The sequence below is a fragment of the Antennarius striatus genome, chromosome 8 (genome assembly GCF_040054535.1).
Source record: "Antennarius striatus isolate MH-2024 chromosome 8, ASM4005453v1, whole genome shotgun sequence".
Classification (NCBI taxonomy): domain Eukaryota; kingdom Metazoa; phylum Chordata; class Actinopteri; order Lophiiformes; family Antennariidae; genus Antennarius; species Antennarius striatus.
This window is the reverse complement of record NC_090783.1, coordinates 11,751,520-11,771,482: the sequence shown is the minus strand read 5'-3', so window position 1 is coordinate 11,771,482 and position 19,963 is coordinate 11,751,520. Positions and strand designations below refer to the sequence as shown.

The 19,963-nt window shown below is 39.8% G+C and overlaps 1 protein-coding gene across 1 annotated transcript; it reads right to left on the bottom strand.

The window, feature by feature from the left end:
- Nucleotides 1–132: 132 nt before the first annotated feature.
- ifngr1 (interferon gamma receptor 1) lies at nucleotides 133–8,331 on the bottom strand. The gene is made up of 7 exons (XM_068321197.1): nucleotides 8,089–8,331; nucleotides 5,579–5,696; nucleotides 5,118–5,299; nucleotides 4,895–5,043; nucleotides 3,974–4,136; nucleotides 3,247–3,371; nucleotides 133–3,147 (listed from the first exon to the last, which is right to left on the bottom strand). The coding sequence occupies exons 1-7, from the start codon at nucleotides 8,150–8,152 to the stop codon at nucleotides 2,767–2,769; spliced, it is 1,182 nt and encodes a 393-aa protein (XP_068177298.1). The 5' UTR covers nucleotides 8,153–8,331; the 3' UTR covers nucleotides 133–2,766.
- Between the last annotated feature and the right edge of the window lie 11,632 nt (nucleotides 8,332–19,963).

Here is a 19,963-nt window from a genome sequence, read left to right as displayed (position 1 = left end):
GTGTATCACAAGTTGTCTAATGTTATTGTAAAATCTATTTGCGATTTTTAGATCAGACCCTGATAAAAATTTGTTAAAGAAATGTTTTACATTTTTGGAAAAGTTCATATTTGATTTCTTGTTCAGAGTAAGATAAGATGCAGAACCCAGCTAACCCTAACTAAATTCACACTACCACTACTTACCAGCAACATGTACAGTATTTGGGAAACTTCTCCTCTCGGCTTTTCCCTTCAGGGGTCGCCACAGTGAATCAGTTGCCTCCATCTAACCCTGTCTTCTCCATCCTCTTCTCTCACACCAACTACCTTCATGTTCTCTTTCGCTACATCCATAAACCTCCTCTTTGGTCTTCCTCTATGCCTCCTGCCTGGTAGTTCAGGTTTTGTTTTTTTTTAAAAAACCTTAACAATCAGCTATAGCGTTGAAAGAGTACTTATGATTTTAACCCAATGGCAACATACAAATTATTATAAGCATCCAGGGAAATCAGTATTTTTATCTTCAGCATTCTGATGCAGTTAGGTTACTTATATGGTGCAATGTTAATGTAGATTACTGGATAACTTTTTGTTTAGAGGTACAGCTGAAGTTTCCGTAACATACTGTATATGCTAGGTGAAATACAGTTAATGTTAATCAAGAAGTCACACCAAAAGCTGCCTGAATGAAGTGGTTACCCTGCTTCAGGGTGTGAGGTGCTACTCGGATCAGAAAATGTTTAGCAAAACAACATCGACATTCCGTTCTGATAATAATCTGGAATGACAGAAAACATTGTTAAATAAATACACACCTCATGAGTAGACTGACATCACTCCAAAGTGTTTGGCACAGTTACAAGTTTCACATTCAAAATTCAGTTTGCTTTTAAGTAAAGGCCTTTCATTCATTCATGAAGGCATTCATAAGAGTAAAGCTGATGAGCCAGTTTTTTACAATGAGGAACTGGACCTATGTTACATGTTTTTTGGTGGTAGGATGAAGCTGGAGAGAACTCACTCATACAGAAAAACCATGCAAATTTGGCATAGAGTGGCCCCAGGTGGAATCAAACAAAGGACCATGCTGTGAGGCAACAATACTACCCACAAAAGTGATTATTTCAGCCTCAAAAAATGGGGGGAAATGGAAACTTTAAAAAAAATTAAGTGTAGGATATAGACTCTATATCCTACACTTAACTTTATAGAAGCATCTGGAGATTAGACATTCAATGTATAGGCAGGCTACTACGTGTTTTGCTGTACCTCCAGGGGTAATTACTTGTTACCTGCATGTGGGCGAGAAATTAGTGACTGGATTTTCACTTGTGGATTCTTTTTGGGGTATTTATAACTAATTTATAAAGGTAGGTAAACATTTATAAATTAATTGTAAGAAATTACTTTATGAAATAGTCCAAAAAAGAACCCACAAGTGAAAATAAAATTAATTTATAAAGGTAGGTAAACATTTCCTACAGAGGAATAAAGCTGATGAGCCATACAGCGAAGTTATGGGAAAGAGTAGTTGAAGCTAGACTAAGGGCAGAAGTGAGTATTTGTGAGCAGCAGTATGCTTTCATGCCAAAAAAAGAGTACTACAGATGGAGTATTCGCTTTGAGGATGTTGATAGAGTGCCAGAGGGAGCTGCATTTTGTGTTTTTGTAGATCTGGAAAAAACTTACAACAGGGTGCCCAGAGAGGAACTATGGTATTGTATGAGGAAGTCTGGAGTGGCAGAGAAGTATGTTGGAGCAGTGCAGGACATGTATGAAGACTGTAAGACAGTGGTGAGGTGTGCTGTTGGTGTGACAGAGGAGGTCAAGGTGGAGGTGGGACTGCATTAGGGATCAGCTCTGAGCCCCTTCTTGTTCACTATGGTGATGGACAGGCTGACAGACGAGGTTAGACAGGAATCTCCATGGACTATGATGTTTGCAGATGACATTGTAATATGTAGTGAGAGCAGTGAACAGGTGGAGGAGAAGCTAGAGAGGTGGAGGTATGTCCTGGAAAGGAAAGGAATAAAGGTTAGCCGCAGTAAGACAGAGTATATATGTGTGAATGAGAGGGACCCAAATGGAAGAGTGTTGTTACAGGGAAAAGAAATCAAGAAGGTGGACGATTTTAAGTACTTTGGGCCAACAGTCCAGAGAAATGGAGAGTGTGGAAAAAAGGTGAAGAAGTGTGTGCAGGCAGGATGGAATGGGTGGAGAAAAGTGTCAGGTGTGATGTGTGATAGAAGAGTTGCAGCTAAAATGAAAGGAAAGGTTACAAAGCTGTGGTGAGACGAGGGATGTTGTTTGGTCTAGAGACAGTGTCACTGACGAAAAGACAGGAGGCAGAGCTGGAGGTAGGAGAGATGAAGATGCTGAGGTTCTCTTTGGGAGTGACCAGGAAGGATAGGATCAGGAATGAGTACATCAGAGGGACAGCACATGTTAGAGGTCTTGGAGATGAAGTCAGAGAGACCAGACTGAGATGGTTTGGACATGTTCAGAGGGAGAGATAGTGAATATATTGATAGAAGAATCCTGACTATTGAACTGCCAAGCAGGAGGCCTAGAGAAAACCAAAGAGGAGGTTTATGGATGTAGTGAAAGAGGACATGAAGGTAGTTGGTGAGAGAAGAGGATGCAGAAGACAGGGTTAGATGGAGGCAACTTATTCACTGTGGTGACCCCTAAAGGGAAACGCCAAAAGGAGAAGGAGGTAAACATTTCCAATTTCACTCAGATGTCTTCTGAGCAAGGCACTGATCTCCCTGAAGTTCAAATTGTTTTACCTCCCACCGTAAGCGATGATCATTTCTCCATCTCCCATGTCCGTATTCGGAACGTGTGGGCAGTCATAGGGCGACATTTGTATTTCCTCTTTGTCCAGATTTATACAATCAGAGTCTGGTTTCACAGAGTCATCATTATCATCTGTCCAGTGTCCCTTGGCCATCAACCCCAAATCCTCCAGCTTCTCATTGTTGAACTCTGCCTGTTGTCTTCCTGTGTATAATTCCGCCCTACTGTCCCAGAATCTTTTAGTAGGGTTTTTCTCCGTCACTGAGCTGTCTGCATGGTTTTTGGAACTGACGACCAGTTGAACAGCAGAGATATCAATGTCAATCAGAGTGTCACACCTCAATCCCTGTTTCCTGGGGTTTGGTAGCTGTGCAGTCAGGAGTAGGTGAAGAGTTTGATTAACAAGAAGTTGCAACCAACTAAAGCCACATATTTAACAATGTTGTTATCTGATGGGACGGCGTACCAGACATGTTGGTGGAGACTGAGGTTTCTTTATAGACGTCTTCACTTTACAGATGACAACTGCTGCCACAATTACAAGGGTGATGACAGTGGACAACAATATAACAGGCACTAGGATATGAACCTCTGCAATAAAAAAATGTTGTTTTTGATGTGTTGTATTCATTGAAAGTTTCCAGATTTAGAAAAATTACAAAATCATGAATTTGGCACAAATTCCAACATTTTTGAACTTATTGTCAACTTTATTAGTTACTTGATGTCTGCTTTGATGATGCAGACAAGCAGAGGTTAAGTCAGTCTATGTTTTAAGCACTAAAAACGTCAAGATGTAATACAACACATCTGACCCAATTTATACATTTGCGGACATTAACAAAAATGTGAACCCAGCCTGTCTAAAGACAGATGTTGAGGCAGGTGAGCCTAAAGGTTTAGGAAGTTAGGTCAAAGTTGAAGAAATCCTATAAAATATTTAGATAAAAAGCAAATTTTTTGCCCAATTTATGTCTTTTAATTATGGCTGCCTTTGAAGAGTGTTGAGAAATCTACATTCAGCAATTCAAAATTAACATATAAGAGCAGTCTTCTAAACAACTACAACTGGAAAACTACTCAAATTATAATGCTTTGCTGCACACTGAGTATTTCTAAGTTCATACTGTAAGCTCACTTAGCTGATAGACTTTTACTTCAGTGTTTAAGAAACCGTCCTAGTTCACACTTACCAGTTGATTCAGGAATACAGACTCGGCCAGTTTTTCTGAACAGCACTTGGCCAACACCGATCCTATCCAACAACATTCCACTGAGCGTGATGCACTCTGAAGGATATGTAATATCGTGTTTACAGTTTTCTTCATTTAATGCGCAACCAAAATCTTCATCTCCCTGAAAATGAAAGAACAGAGATAGAATGCTGTTTTTATCTTTCTGGGATATTATTACAGTCCGAAAACTAGCTTTTGATCTTGTAAGGTGTAGACAGAAAACTCAGTGACACACTTTTCACCAATCTCTTATCCCTAAAATTTCTATTTTAGAGGTGTAGTTCAGAGCTTGTATGGCCACTGAAAAATGCCACTATATTGTGCAACATTTTAGCACAGGTCAGGGTCGGGAGAACTGATAGGTCGGTTTGTCAAATGCTTTTATAAGCTGGACAACACAACCTCAGTGTTGACTGTGCGACCGATGAGCCGAAATGCTGGCCCTTCTTCCATGAATGTATGAGAGCTAATACAGAGTAGCCAGATTATTCTCAACATAAACCCTTAGTTCAATTGTCCACTATGTGGAGCAGCGAAAGGAATTCCATCTCTTTAAAATGAGTGAAAACGGCTTCATGGCAGACTGCACATATCCTTTGAGACAGTGAATTTTAAAAAAAAAAAGTAAAAACAAGAACCAGCACATTTTTGATTGGGAAGGGCTTTCAATAAGTACTACAACTATGAGGTGTGATCTGATACCTCAGTATACATGGCTTAACTCAATTACTCAGACATTTTCAGAGTTGTAAACATTCTTTTAATTCTTCTATGCTAATGGTACTCAGCCTTCCTCAACTGCATTTTCATATCACCGCCACACTGTAAAATCTTCTAAAGATGTATGTAGTTAGGTCTTAAAACCATGGCTGTACTTACACCATCCGTAGAGACACTGAATCTCAAGCTGGCAGTGCCGGGCTTCAAAGCTGGCTGCAGTTCTTTGTAGTAGTGGAAGGGATTTTTAAAATTCACAGTAGCTCCAGACTCCATAGTCTTCAGAGCAACGGGAGGGAAATCTAATTTGCCTGTGAGGGGATTTTTTTTATTATTGGGTGATTTACAGGAATTGAGCAATTTATATTATTTCCGGTGTACTTACAGATGATGTCAGTTGTCTTGACATGGTTAAAGGTGAATGTTTTCGATTTGACTGGTTCAGACTGGTTTTCTCCCTGTATGGCTCTTACAGTAACATAAAAGTTGTCCATATAGTAGTTTTCAGACGTCCAGATGAAGGGTGTCAGATCAAAGTGGTGGTCTGTGGTTCTCCACACAGATTGCCTTGAATATGTTACATGCATACATGCATTTATATGGAAAGTACAACAGATTAATCCTTCAAAGCCAAAAAACAAAAGGCTGCTTGTTTTAAATCATGAAACTCTTCATATCAAGAAAACACATTTTAATCAAAAAACGTATTTAAGTTATCAAAAACGACATATTAAGAACAATTCATCATTCTGCAAATATGTAGAGTTAAACACTTCTTGCATTAACTCTTGCAAGAATGTAAGTATTATCAAGTTAGAGAAATTTTTAAATATATTTAAGTCTTACCCAACAACCCCTCTGACATCTATGCTGAAGCTGGTTTGTGGTTGATGGTTGCCATATTCCCAGCTGACTGTGACGTGAACATTTGCACAGCTCACATTCACTTTGGTTGGAGGCAGAACTGCAAGCAATTAAATGTGAAACATGCATCAATATAACTGATTGTTCACAGAGTTGAATTATTTGTCATTTCATTGACATTTGACTTATACTATCAACAGCCATACAAGTGTGGTGGAAAGTTTTTAATACAATAAAATAATACAATAAAATAATATAATAAAATAATATAATTTCTTGACCCAAAAATCTAGAGTGTGTGTGTCAAATCTTTCAGCACTTGGGAGAAACGGCCCCAGGAAGTCTTGAGGTCATGAAAGATTCTGTAAGAATTTAATCTCTTTGTAGAAGTGTTTGCGTAAATGTCAGTATATTTTAATAATTTTGTCTGCACTAAATGTCCGTGTGACTGATTAGGTTATGTCATCAGCCATGTGAAAATGTCGACTAGATGTCTCTGCTAACTTCTTGAGGTCATGATGTACCTACTGAAACTGGGGGAAAGATTAGTGGAGAGCAGAGGGAATGAAGTTAAACAACTGATTCGCACCTCCCATAGTTACGCCTTTAGAGTATAAAAATAGATGTGATCCATTTTTTAGTTTGTACTTGAAGTTTTTTCCTGTACCCAGAGTATTCTGCAACAACACACCGGAGGACTTTTTCATCATCTCCAGAGCTCTCATCATGCTTAGATAAGTATTTGTTGAACTTGTCTGTTTGTTGAACCTATCTGTCTGTCAATATCATCGATGATGTTATTGGACTCATACTCAACCTATTGATGATATTATTGTACTGCTACTCAACCTATACATGATTTGAATTGACAAATATCTTGTATTTTACACTGTCTCCTGTCCTTCAGAAAAACGAAAACCCCACCACACAAGCACAAACTATATGATAATCTAGAAAAAAAGAAAGTTTTGAGTTTGGTCACTTTGAACAAACTGTTTTAAAGGGTCTTCCTGTGTGCCTCTTAACACAATATTCTTGCCAGAGTTTTTTTCCCACACATGTTCTTTTTCTGTGTATTTTTCATGCCCCTACATGGGCAGGAACCCACAGGAAAGAAACATCTACAATGAAACTGTGTTAATTGAGTATGTCACTTATGTATTTCAGGCGGCACGGTGGCGCAGTGGGTAGCGCTGTCGCCTCACGACACGGCGGGTTCGAGTCCCGCTCTGTGCGGAGTTCGTATGCTCTCCCTGTGTCTGCGTGGGTTCTCTCCAGGTTCTCCGGCTTCCTCCCACCCCCAAAAGCATGTGCTTCAGGTTGATTGGCTGGTCCCAACTTGACCGTAGGAGTGAGTGTGTGTGTGTGTGTGTGAGTGATTGTTTGTCTCTATGTGGCTCCGCGGTACACTGGCGTCGTGCCCGGGGTGTCCCCCGCCTCACGCCCTGAGACTGCCGGGATAGGCACCGGCTCCCCCACGACCTGCGTAAGCGGGTTAAGAAAATGACTGACTTATGTATTTCATTTTCAGTCTGTTTACATAATTTTTCCAGTCTGAAATATTGTGAGTACTGACATACTGTTTAAAGCTATTGTGTTGTTTTATTGTCCTCTACTCATTGTAGAGTTAATACTATTACGAGCAATTCCACTATAATCACTGTCACATGATCTCTTTTTCTCTTTCTAATGTAATAGTTAAGACTTTGGGAAGGACACTGCTGCTCCTGTATGGGGGGGGGTGAAAGTGGAGTTCTTGTTGTACATGTAAATGACACAGAAAAAGTTGGACAAGAAAAAACAGATGAAAATCCAATCTGATATTAGGGGAGTGCCAGATATTTAATACAGTATTCTGTAATAACGAATTAAAGGGGAGAGAAATGTTTTGTTATGTTTCGAGAAAAAAATACCCAGACAAAATTATTTATTAACATCTGACTAAACTTTATGACATAGGCATAAAAACAGCGGAAACAACCTTGATCCATGATAAATGGATGTAACCTGGACCCTGAACATACTGACAACACCACTAGAGTTTTTCCTATTCATTGCAATACCTTGAGCCACGTAGAAAATTAAGTAAAAACAAAAATAAATGTTTCTATATCTTCTAAATCTAAATGATCTATATAAGATCATAATTTTTCCAAAAGTATAATGTTGGTATTGATTGATGTTGATTTTCACAGGTTTTTGTAGATCTGGTAATGACATCACGTGAGTCCTGACCATTCATGTCCGTTTCTGGCCCCTCTGAACATCAAACGTCCGAAACACTTCATGTTTTCAGTATGTGTAACACCATAATAATGCTCTTGACTCGACTGTTAACAGTGTGACCTCAATCACTGTCAGTTAAAACCGGAGAAATCTCTCGAATGACGCCATAATAATAAGCAATCCAGCCACTTCCGATTCAACTTTTCAAACAACGAGAAGTCTGATGAAATCTACGTCCTGTCTGAACTCTGAATCCAGGTACTTACCACTTACAGAAGAAACTCCACTGATTAGGACAAAGACAAGAAACCAAACGTCCACAGGTAGCATGGCTGAAACTATCGAACCGGCTTCTTTTTCAGCATGAACGAAACCATGTGAAATGAGAACAAAAATACAAAATCACAGTATCTGTCATTGCAAATGTGTTGATCACATTTTTTATCACCTCCTTTCTGATTTCCACAAAATTATGCCTGTTTGCTTGAAGTCACAAGGTCCAACGTATGTGGGCAGACATTCCTTTACCTACTCGCCCACCTTGATGATGTCATAGCCTTTGTTACCTTTCCATGTTGTTAAGAAATGCCGCCACCTAGTGGAATAGAATTGTAACGAAACAGGAAAACAAAATAAGCCGCTGGGGCGTCCAACTCATTGGGCCCGTTTCACGAAGGCAGGGTTAACCTACCCTGAGGTAAACCTGTGGATCTGGGTTGCTTTACCCTGAACTTTGAAAAACCAGGGATTTCGGTTTCACAGACGCATTTCAGGGTTAGTTTTTCTAACCCAGAGTAAGTTGACCCGCAGTTTAACAGACACGACAACTCGAAAAAAAGCCATCATCAATGGAGCCCCGATTCGACGATTCACCATGACGACGGACGAGGCGCGCTTTACGGCAGTCGGAGTACAGATTTTAATTTATGAATATGAAGACTTTGAGGACATTTTCAAAAGAAAGAGAACAGCATTGCAGCTGTAAAAAAGAGCGAGATGTCTTGGGAGTGAATTGCTGCTCAAGTCGATGCGTAAGTTTAAGCGTAGTTCGTTGGACTCACGGTAAAAATACGTAGGTAACAGCTTCAATAATAGTTTATTAATTTATTTTATTTAGGTGCGATCCAGTGGGGGGAGAAGCGCACGTCAGCAGCTGAGAATGAAGTATAAAAACATCGTTCATACAGGTCAGACTTCTGCATTATCTCGTTAGGGATCATCCTCATCCTCATTGTGTTTGATATTGTACAGTAAATATTAAGTGGACGTTTGACTGTTCAGTTGTTTTATCGCCAACATAATGCTTTTTTCACGCACATAAATGCGCTCTCATCTATCAGGTTCTGTTCAATAAGGAAATATATTTAAACGTTTCGTTGTTGAGTAAATAAAACAGTAAATTGGCATATGCACGTCACAAAAACAGTTGAGAAGGATATTCATACCATTGCGTACACCTATATTATATAAGAACTGAAATCAATAGCTGACATGTAGCTCGTTTGCAGTGTTTCCTTGATACAGTAACAGCCAAAAGTGCTTTAGTTCTTACATCAGTGGCTGTGGCATTGTGTCCTCCTCATGTATTCCTATCTGCTGAAGAAGTGTATAGAATTTACTTTCTAAAGAAGTACCAAAAATAGAAATGGTTATCTAGGACCTCCAGATTAGGAGGGCAGATCTGGACATAGAGATACTGGAGCACAAGTTAGAGGTGGGTAATAGTCACAGGTGAATCATGTCAACTATTAGAATGTTAAGTTTTGTAACAATACAAAAACTAACTTTGTATTTGTCAGAAATAAAGATGACAACATGAAATGTGTATTGTATATTTTTATTGCCCACTGTGATGGTGATGATGGTGACTGAAATTTTTCTGGCAGATGGTGTTTGTCACTGCTCTGCCGTCCTGGATAGCAGGAATCATCCTGAGGTGTGTAGGCTCTGTCCTGTAATGTATTGTGGATTAATTAGACTGGATTACACAATGAAGACAAGTGAATTATTGTGCAAATCTTTAGGTTACTGACCACACTACAGTCTGCTGCTCGGGTAAGACCATAAAGTGGTACCTCTACTTACGAAATTAATTGGTTCCGGAAGAAATTACATAAGTAGAAAATTACGTAAATAGAGACGCGTTTTCCATGCAAATGCCCTAATCCGTTCCAAGCCCACAAAAACTCCAACATAAATGTTTTATAGAGCATAAAAATGCATCGAAACATGTAACAAATACGTTACGATTAGATTATTACACAATAAATGAGAGTTGTGCATAACATAAAAAACAAAGAATAGAGTAAAGAATAATAATGACGGTCATTTACCTTTTAACAGCTGTCCCCACTGTTTTTTGTCCTCTTTGGTTCATGCGCTCCTATCTCATGTTGCAGAGTGAATTCCAGTCCTCCTTTTGAACTACTCCAACCACCCATGTGATGCCTTAAACTCCTTAAACTTCTTTTTGTTTTAATAACGTGTCGATTATAGATTTTTGGCCATATTCTTTGGCAAGATCAACCAAACGCATCCGCATGCTCTTCTATTATCTCTTGCTTTGTTTCTTCTTCTTCTTTTCCTTTCGGCTTTTCCCTTCAGGGGTCGCATCAGTGAATCAATTTCCTCTATCTAACCCTGTCCTTTGAATCCTCTCACACCAACTACCTTCATGTCTTCCCTCATTACATCCATAAACCTCTTCCTCTAGGCCTCCTGCCTTGCAGTTCAAAACTCAGCATCCTTCTACCAATATATTCACTATCTCTCCTCTGGACATGTCCAAACCATCTCAGTCTGGCCTCTCTGACTTTATCTCCAAAACCTCTAACATGTGCTGTCCCTCTGATGTACTTATTCCTGATGCTATCCTTCCTGGTCACTCCCAGAGAGAACCTCAGCATCTTCATCTGCTACCTCCAGCTCTGTCTCCTGTCTTTTCTTCAGTGACACTGTCTCTAGGCCAAACAACATCACTGGTCTCACCACAGTTTTGTACACCTTTCCTCTCATTTTAGCTGAAACTATTCTATCACACATCACACCTGACACTTTCCTCCACCTGTTCCATCCTGCCTGTACACGCTTCTTCACCTCTTTTCCACACTCTCCATTGCTCTGGACTGTTGAGCCTAAGTACTTAAAATTCTCCACCTTCTTAATCTCTTCTCCCTGTAACCTCACTCTTCCACTTGGGTCCCTCTCATTGACACACATGTACTCTGTCTTGCTGCGGCTAACCTTCATTGCTCTCCTTTCCAGGACAAACCTCCACCTCTCTAGCTTCTCCTCCACCTGTTCCCTGCTCTCACTACAGATCACAATGTCATCTGCAAACATCATAGTCCATGGGGATTCCTGTCTAACATCGTCTGTCAGCCTGTCCATCACCATAGCGAACAAGAAGGGGTTCAGAGCTGATCCCTGATGCAGTCCCACCTCCACCTTGAACTCCTCTGTCACACCTACAGCACACCTCACCACTGTCTTACAGTCCTCATACATGTCCTGCAGTGCTCTAACATACTTCTCTGCCACTCCAGACTTCCTCATACAATACCACAGATCCTCTCTGGGCACCCTGTCGTAAGCTTTCTCCAGATCTACAAAAACACAATGCAGCTCCCTCTGGCCTTCTCTGTACTTCTCTATCAACATCCTCAAAGCAAATACTGCATCTGTAGTACTCTTTTTTGGCATGAAACCATACTGCTGCTCACAAATGTTCACTTCTGCCCTTAGTCTAGCTTCCACTACTCTCTCCCATAACTTCATTGTATGCCTCATCAGCTTTATTCCTCTGTAGTTGCCACAACTCTGCACATCTCCCTTGTTCTTAAAAATGGGCACCAGCACACTTCTCCTCCATTCCTCATGCATCTTCTCACTATCTAAGATCCTGTTGAACAACCCAGTCAGAAACTCTACTGCCACCTCTCCTAGACACTTCCATACCTCTACAGGTATATCATCAGGACCGACTGCCTTTCCACTCTTCATCCTCTTCAATGCCCTCCTCACTTCATCCTGACTAATCTTTGCTACATCCTGGTCCACAACAGTCACCTCTTCTAGTCTTTGTTCTCTCTCATTTTCCACATTCATCAACTCTTCAAAGTACTCTTTCCATCTTCCCATCACACTACTGGCACCTGTCAATAGACTTCCATCCCTATCATTAATCACCCTAACCTGCTGCACGTCCTTCCCATCTCTATCTCTCTGTCTTGCCAACCTGTATAGATCAGTCTCTCCCTCCTTACTGTCCAACCTAGCATACAAGTCATCATAAGCTTCTTGTTTGGCCTTTGCTACCTCTACCTTCACCTTACGCTGCATCTTCCTGTACTCCTGTCTACTCTCCTCAGTCCTCTCAGTGTCCCACTTCTTCTTGGCTAACCTCTTTCTCTGTATACACTCCTGTACCTCCTCATTCCACCACCAAGTCTCCTTATCTACTTTCCTTCCAGATGACACACCAAGTACTCTAAAACTCTTTTCTTCGTCTTTTCTTTTCCTCTTGTCTCCGTCACTTACTTGGGCTCCATAGTGAATACGTACTCAAAAAGTTATTATATTTGTGCAAAACTATCAGAACACCTCACGGGTCGAGTGCCGAATGCAGAACACACTCCATAAGCACCGATCTAGCTCCACACAGAGGAGGAGTGGCATCCCTCTTACCCAATGGGATGCCAGGAAGATACGTAATAGGCAATGGCCAATGGCAGAGCAGCTAAGAGAATGTTGTGTTCAGGAACCTGTGGGAGATTTGAGTATCAGCTAATACTGTGTTTTACGTTACGTAAATCGAAATTTCTTTCGTAAGTAGAGGTAATATTTTCCTGCTGAGAAATTTCGTAAGTAGAAAATTCCGTAAGTAGAGACATTCGTAATTAGAGGTATCACTGTATATCCAAGAGTCAGGAACAGACCCAGACCTCCACATCAGAAATGTAGTCTCCAGCATCACACATGATCTTGACAGATGTTACTTGTGATGCAGTCTTTTACATGTTGAAACAGTGTTCAGTCTACATGTACCTTGATGGGAATGTGGATACCATCTGTGCAGCCAATTACATTGCGAAATCCTAAAAGAAATTAAAGTTAATTATCCAATTTTGAGGTTGTAGCACAATGTCATTAAGAGAATATCATTTGAAATTCATTTATCAGATTTCTACATCATTCACCTGCAATCCTGTGGAACTCCTCCTTGATGATTCTGACGAGTTTATCACCAGGGAAATAGAAAAACTGGGGTAAACTTGGGGCGGCAGTGGCTCAGCGGTAGAGCAAATATCCTGTAGACAGATCGCCCCAACTATCTGCGGATCAAATCCCGCTCCCGCCAGGATATCCTCGGAGGGAGTGTGAGCTGACGGTGGGAGGTGTCAACTCACCTCTCAGCCACTGCCGAGGCGCCCTTGAGCAAGGCGCCATCCCCCCTACAAGCTGCTCTATTGGGGCGCGTTCCTGAAGCCGCTGCCCGTCACTCTGCCTCCCTATGTGTGTTGTTTGATGTGTGTACTAACTGCTAACTGCGTGCTTACAGGCCCCCCTGTGTGCTGTGTTTCACGGGGCCTGTGTATACACTGATTGTCATAAAACTAACACAAAGAACATGTAAAAATACCTGAGTGACTATGTAATTTCCCTGCGGGGATTAATAAAGTGTACTTCTTCTTCTTCTAAAAGTTTCAACGCGAGGTGCACTGAGTATCAAGAGCATACTACCACAGACACTGAAATAGACCCTGATAATCATTTCCTCTCTGCCATTGTCAAAAACTGCAATTATTTCACCCAAGAATATTATGAAAACAGTGTAGATTCAGCAGATAGCCTGTCAATAATCCGTTTTAATAGTCGAAGCATGTACATGAATTTTGAGCCTATCAAAGACTACTTGCAACATTTCACTCGTCCATTTAGCATCATTGCAATAACTGAAACCTGGTTCAATGATGATAAAGGTATTGATTTTTGTCTTGATGGCTATGAATTAAGATATATAAACAGAGTAGGTAAAACAGGAGGGGGGGTTGCCTTATACATTCACAAATCTGTTAAATTCAAAGTTTTAACTAATATGACAACAGCTGTGGAGGGATTATTTGAATGTTTAACAGTAGAAATTCTAAATGATAAAAAGACAAACATCATCATGAGTTGTGTAAACAGGGCACCTGGTTCAGATACAGAAACTTTCACTGACTGGATTGGTGAACTGTTTTCAACTGTCAAACAAAAAAACATATTTATCTGAGGTGATTTTAACATTGATCTGTTAAATCCAACCAAGCACAAAGCTGTTGATGACTTCACTGACACAATGTACAGCTTATCTCTGTATCCAACTATAACAAAACCGAGCAGAATAACGTCACATAGTACCACAATCATTGATAACATCTTTACTAATATTATGGGAAAAATCCCTAGTGGCCTATTTATATGTGACATAACTGACCACTTACCTGTTTTTACTTTGTATAATGGTAATTTCAAGAAAACTAAAGACATTATGCCGAAAATCTCCAAACGAATATTAACTGATGAAACGATCTAAACGATCTAAGCCCTAAACAATACTTTGGCGTTCCAAGATTGGACTTCAGTGTGCAGTGACCCTAATGTGGACAGTGCTTGTTGTACTTTTTTAGACATCTTCACTTCCATGTATAATAATCACTGCCTTGTAAAAGATCATGTTATTAAGGAAAACATCACAAAAGCCCTTGGATTACCAAAGGAATAATCAATGCCTGCAAAAAGAAAAACAATCTCTACAAATCTTTTCTCAAAATGAAAACAAAAGAAGTGGAACAAAGATATAAGAAGTACAAAAATAAATTAATAATCATAAGAACATAAGAACAAGCAAACGATTATACTATCAAAAAAAGTTGCATGAAAATAAAAACAATATAAAAGGCACTTGGAATGCTTTGAATAGCCTAATCAAACAAAAATCCTCAAAGTTGACATACCCTGATTACTTTATTGATGAAAATGGTGAAGATTATAATATGAATAATGTAGTAAATAAGTTCTTCAAATTTTTTGAGAATGTTGGCCATAAGTTGGCTGCTGGTATTCTTGATAGTGGAATTGCAAAGTCAGCTATTGAAAACAATGCCTTTTCTTTCTTCCTCTCAGCTACAAATGAGCAGGAAGTGACAAAGATCGTGCAGAAGTGTACGATCTCCACCGACTGTCATGACATTACCATGTCATTGGTTAAAAAAATTATACAAAAAATTGTCAAACCTTTAACTTATATCTATAACTTGTCATTCCAGACTGGCTGTTTTCCAAGCAAAATGAAAATTGCTAAAGTAATTCCGCTCTTCAAAAATGAAAACAAACATGCATTTAATAATTATAGACCAATCTCACTTTTGCCTTAATTTTCAAAAATTTTAGAGGAACTTTTCAACTCTCGACTTGAAAAGTTTCTTGAGAAACATCACATAATTAATGAAGGTCAGTTTGGTTTTCGAACCAAAAGAACTGCATCAATGGCAATAACGGAAGCTATTGAAGAAATAACTAATGCACTGGAGCAGAAAAAGTATGCTGTTAGTCTCTTCATTGATCTGAAAAAAGCATTTGATACTATTAACCATGTAATATTACTAAATAAAATGGAAAGATATGGATTTAGGGGGTTGGCTGGGGACTGGTTAAAAAGTTATTTAACAGGGCGGGTACAGTTCGTAAAAATGGGTCAACATTCATCAGATGTACTTGGCATTGCTTGTGGTGTCCCCCAGGGGTCAGTGTTGGGGCCCAAACTGTTTCATCTGTACATAAATGACATATTTAACACAACCAAAGTCCTGAAACTCATACTATTTGCAGATGACACAAATATATTTTACAGTAGTGATGATTATTTTGAGCTTGTAAACACAGTAAACAGGGAACTAAACACAATAAAAGAATGGATGGAAATAAATTATCTTTGAATATAAATAAAACCAAGGTAATGATGTTTGGAAATCGCAACATAATGTCTGAACAGAAAATAAGTATTGATGGCACTCAAATTGAATTTGTAAGTGAAAATAAATTTTTAGGAGTTATAATTGATAGTAAATTGTCATGGAAACCCCATGTCAGACACATAAAAACAAAAATCTCCAAAACCCTCTCAATTATAAATAAAACAAAACTATACCTTGATGGAAATGCACTCTGTACTTTATACTGCACCTTGGTCCTCCCATATTTACATATTGTGTTGAAGTTTGGGGAAATACCAGAACACAATTAATCCTCTGATCATACTACAGAAAAGAGCAGTGCGGATCATTCACAAGGTTGGTTTTCTTGAACATACTCATAACCTGTTTACGCAGTCGAAGTTGCTAAAATTTCATGATCTTGTTCAATAGTACAATAGTTTTATATAAAGCATTCAACAAATTATTACCACCAAACCTCCAACGATTTTTTTATAACTCCAGTCAGGGCTCATAACTTGAGAGGTTTTGTATATTTTTCCTTGCAGAGAGCTCAAACCACGCATAAACGTTTTTGTGTGTCTGTGTGCGGAGTGAAACTATGTAACAATCTGGACTACAACACAAGAAATGCCAAAGTACTAATCAATTCAAACTGTTATATAAACACCGTCTCTGGTCAAAATATAGAGATGAGGGTCGTTAACTCAAACTGATGTTCTGTTTGTTAACATGTGCTCAGTGTTTCTTGCTCATAGTTGGTATTTGTTAATTACTATTGTTGGCATTTGTCCATTACCATTGTTGGTATATTGTAAGTTACCATTGTTGGTATATCGTGCCTTCCTTACATTGTTGTGTGGAATTGAAATTGCAATGTGATAATTTCATTGTTGCCCATGGTGATGCCATCATGATGCAATTATTGTGTGGTTATCCTTGAATCTTCGAAGTAGCAGTGAAGCTCAGTGTGTTGATCTCTGAATCAGGAACTGGGGTGGGATTACATACATTTTCTTCTTCCCACTCCCTTTCAGGCAGAATTGTATTGTTGAGTTATAATCTTTGCTTATTATTTGCTTATTTAATTGTTTTGTTTGTTGTTGTCTTTGTTTGTTTTTTGTTTTGTTTTTCCTTGCCTTGCCTGAAATAAATAAATAAATAAATAACTTGAGACTGCTGCTCAAGTCTAAACGTAGTCCGTTGGACTCATGGTAAAATTACGGAGGTAAACGGCTTGAATAATAGTTTATTAAAATATTTTAGTAGATGCAATCCAGCAGGGGAGAAGCGCACATTTCAACACCTGAGAACTGTACTGATATCAGTAACTGTTGTAAAGTGAGGGGGTGTGGTATGATTTATGGCTGCTGCAGGGAAGTATGTCAGATCTCACATGGCAGTAAAGAGTACTGAATCTGATAACAAGTTGTGAGACTTTTCATTAATAACATAACAATACATGGTACCAGGAATTGACGAACTTATGACAAGGACAAACTGAGATGATGGAGGGGATAAAAAACGCCCGGTCACCTGCAGCTGGATTGAAACGTGGACGAAAATTGGCGGACATTCAAGCAGCGGTTTCTTCTCTACCTCACTGCGATTGGGGCTGCGTCTGATTCAGGAGAACGCAATGTTGCTTTGCTGTTAACAGTGGCTGGCCCGCAGGCTATAGAGGTGTTAAATACTTTCTCGTTTCTGGAAGGGGAGAAGACAGATGATCTGAACACGGTGCTGGGGCATTTCGATGGCTACTGTTCACCCCGAAAAAATGAAGTTTATGAGAGGTACATGTTCCGATCTTGTATGCAGAAGCAAGGAGCGTTCTTAACTGACCTGAAGACGAAGGCACGAACATGCAAATTTAGTGAACTTAAAGACTCCATGATACGAGATCAGATAGTGTGTGGTGTGCGTGACAAGCGGGTGAGAGAAGATGTTAAGCGACAATAATCTCGCTGTAGACGGCGCCATGAAAATGTGCAACGCCAGTGAACTTTCTGCCATGCATGCCAAAACTTTTGGACAGAGTAACACCACAGCGGCCAGTTTAAGCACTCTGGGACAGGAGGACATCCCTGTAGATGTTATAAATAAAAAGGACACGGAAGGACGTGCAGAGCCACAGAAAATTATGTCCTATGATTGCAGACGGTGCGGAAACAGACACACAGCTCGACGGTGTCCGGCATATGGTAAAATATGTGCAGAAATCACTTTGCTAAGATATGTCTTGAACTGGGCTTTGAACCAGAATTTTTTGCCAATCAGTTCGTTCCGAACAGAAACGGAATTATACCGTTTCCGGTTTTGCATTCCACCCATAAATTGACGTTCCTGAACCGGTTAGAACAAAAAAATAAAGTTCCTGAACAGGGTAATAACGTTCCTTGTAAATATAAATATGTAGGTGCCGCATTTTGCGCATCATAAGACACACTTAAAAGCCTTAAAATTTCTCAAAAATCAACGCTGCGCCTTTTAACATTAAGCGTCTTATGTGTACACTGAATTCCAAAATCTGTAAAAATGTTTTTGTGTGACTTCAGTAAGCGATCTGCCAGCTCGACCAATGTCCGCCGACATAGGACGTATTACGTCACTACGTACACCAGCAGCTATAGACCACTTAGAGAACATGACGTGTGGCTACGTCCGGCACACCTCCTGTAGGTACCGGTATACAGTACAGTGTATGCCAGTGCTGTAACGCAGGTATGCTGCATAACCGTATTTGTTTGGCTAAAGACCCCCGACAATGACGTCAGCGAAGAGACACGCTCAAGACGCAACATGTAAACTCCAGGCTATCAGTTCCGGTTGTTCCGGTTCACGTAAAGAGATCGGGTGGCTTTTTCACGCTTCGCCATCTCTCTTGATCTGTGACTCCATGCACACCCATAACACCGCTTCTGTAAAAAACCACGTCAAGCAGCTGAATTCGGAGCTGGTCATCATCCTGGGAGGATTAACGAAAGAACTCCAACCACTGGACATCGGTGTAAACAGAGCCTTTAAAGTTAAGCTGCGTGCGTCGTGGAGTGATGGATGAGAGACGTGAACGCAAGTTTACCTGGACTGGAGGCAGTGCCGAGCAAGTTACACCGCAGGTTACACCCCCCACAATATGTGGTGGATTGCGGATGCCTGGACTAACGTGTCTGCTTCGACTTTTGTCCAATGTTTCCCAAAAGCCGGCATCATCAGACACCTGGAAACCAGACGGTCAGCGATAGAGAAATTGCCGAGCTATTCAATGCAGACCGAAGATGAGGACTTCGAAGGATTTAGCAGATTTATCAAAAAATAAAGAAATAAAAACATATTTAAAAAATAATGTCGGTTTATTTTTTGAAATTTAAATACGTAGTACAACACTGTTCAATCACATTCACCTTTTTGATTTCGTTAGCTAACATGAACCGACCAATAAGGTGCGCCGTGTGTCTTGTTAAAGTACATTAGTTTGACTGTGCCTCTTTATACAATGAGCCGACTAGTGCGCAAAATACGCTAACTTAATGACTTTTAAATTGGCAACTAAAGCAATTAGTTTATATACTATAATTATAGATATGTCCCTACCCTACAGTAAACGGCACCACAGCCCTACACCCCTGCTTTATGCAAGTTATATCACTGTAGTTAAGGCTTATGCCTCCTACTTAGACACTACATGAAATAAGACAAGAATAACTTCCGCCAAGTCATTTATTGCTGAACAGTAGATCTTCATTGTGCTTCTCCCATAGCTCAATATTGCTACAAAGCGCTGACAGTACGGGGACACACTGCTCTGAAAATGACTGCAGCCAATGAGTTAATGTCTAAATCACACATTTTTAAGATTGACATAATTTATTACCTGTTATGAATAAATGGTGACTGGGAGACTGCCCTTTTCTTAACTGCTGCTGATGGCCGCTACTTCTCCCTGCTCTCATCCCGCGTCGAGTGAATGACAGAAAGTAAAACATGAGGTCAAATATTTTTTTCAAGAACGAAAAAAAACCCGGTATTAACCGGTTTACAATTATTTTCAGTTCCGATTCTGTTCCAGAACATTAAAAAATACAAAGTTTTCGTTTTTGTTCCTGCCAAAATACCAAAAGTTCCCGGTTATCGTTTTCGTTCCATGAACCGGTTCAAAGCCCTGGTC